The sequence below is a fragment of the Melanaphis sacchari genome, unplaced genomic scaffold, assembly GCF_002803265.2.
Source record: "Melanaphis sacchari strain LSU unplaced genomic scaffold, SCAv2.0 Contig12_pilon_pilon, whole genome shotgun sequence".
Classification (NCBI taxonomy): domain Eukaryota; kingdom Metazoa; phylum Arthropoda; class Insecta; order Hemiptera; family Aphididae; genus Melanaphis; species Melanaphis sacchari.
In genome coordinates, this window is record NW_020270527.1 from 2,056,558 (window position 1) to 2,057,907 (window position 1,350).

The 1,350-nt window shown below is 35.2% G+C and overlaps 1 protein-coding gene across 4 annotated transcripts in view; it reads left to right on the plus strand.

Moving 5' to 3' along the window:
* The window catches only part of LOC112591136 (spidroin-2-like), a 9,354-nt gene extending 8,514 nt beyond the window's left edge, over positions 1-840 (plus strand). For 2 of the 4 annotated variants that reach the window (XM_025334835.1, XM_025334836.1), the window contains one exon: positions 23-839. In XM_025334835.1, coding sequence (XP_025190620.1) covers positions 23-636 — 614 coding nt within the window. In that variant the 3' untranslated portion in view covers positions 637-839. Of the gene's footprint in view, positions 1-22 lie in introns of all 4 variants that reach the window. The other 2 variants (XM_025334837.1, XM_025334838.1) reach the window with 2 other exon arrangements.
* The last annotated feature ends 510 nt before the right edge of the window (positions 841-1,350 follow it).

A 1,350-nucleotide genomic window follows, 5' to 3' on the forward strand; every position in this document is an offset into this window, starting at 1 on the left:
CCAGGACAGTCTAGTCCTCAAGGTCCAACTGCCAACTATCCAGGACAGTCTGGTCCTCAAGGTCCAACCGCCAACTACCCAGGACAGACTGGTCCAGTAGGTCCAACTGCCAACTATCCAGGACAATATGGTCCCCAGGGTCCAACTGCCAACTACCCAGGACAGTCTGGTCCTCAAGGTCCGACTGCCAACTACCCAGGACAGTCTGGTCCTAAAGGTCCAACTGCCAACTATCCAGGACAGTCTGGTCCTCAAGGTCCAACAGCCAACTACCCAGGACAGTCTGGTCCTCAAAGTCCGTCAGCCAACTATCCATCACAAACTGGTGCGGTATTCCCGAGTCAACGTCCAAGTAGCTACCCAGGTGCACAAGCCACACCATCATACCCATCTACGAGTGTGAACAATAACGGTCGACCAAGCTCTCAAGGTCCATTTGGAAGTTCAGGCACAACACCTTACCCCAGTCAAGGAAGTACTGTGGGATCGTATGGTCCAAGCTCAACTTTATCAGGAGTATCGCCGACTCCTGCATCATACCCGGGATCAACTTCCGTATCTGATGAACAGTTTGTAAACTCTTACAACAAACCACCTGTACCAGACAGAGAATACTTGCCACCATACAGAAAATGATGACCTAAGCTCAAAATTGCCATAATTTAGTTATAATATCAAATTTATTGCCTAGTGTTAGATTTTTTTATATTATTTTTATTATTGAACATTATTAATATCGCAATAGTTTATTTCGCTAATTTAAAGTCAACCATACTATAAATAGTATAAATAATAATATTTAAATACTTTAAAGAAAAGTATAATTTAAAAATTCACTTAATCGTATCTACGTATTAAATTATGTACATAAAATGAATTATTTGTAATAATAAGCTAAATCGTCTTTTTTTTTTTTTGCAAATGTTATTGAATTATGCATTAATAACATACTCACGAATAACTACTTGTAAGGAATGCTATTACAATATTGCTTTATATTCATCAAAAATCATTACTTTTTTGCTTTTTATACTTTTATATTACATATTATATTATAAGTAATCTATTAATCATTTATCGAAAACCGTGTTACCATTACTATTAGAAATGTGAACAACATTATGAAATAGAATTGATTTTTAGTTAGCAAAAAAAAAATGTTTTAATTATGCGACAGACCTTACTCTCCTGTTATATCTGTTATAATACCTAATGAATACAGGATACAAAACTGCTTCAACAATTTGTTAAAGTTAAAATATTTAAAAATACATTTTAACACAAAATGTTTCGATATTTCAATAATTTAATTTAAAATCATAGAATTATATTCTATTTAGCTATAGCGCA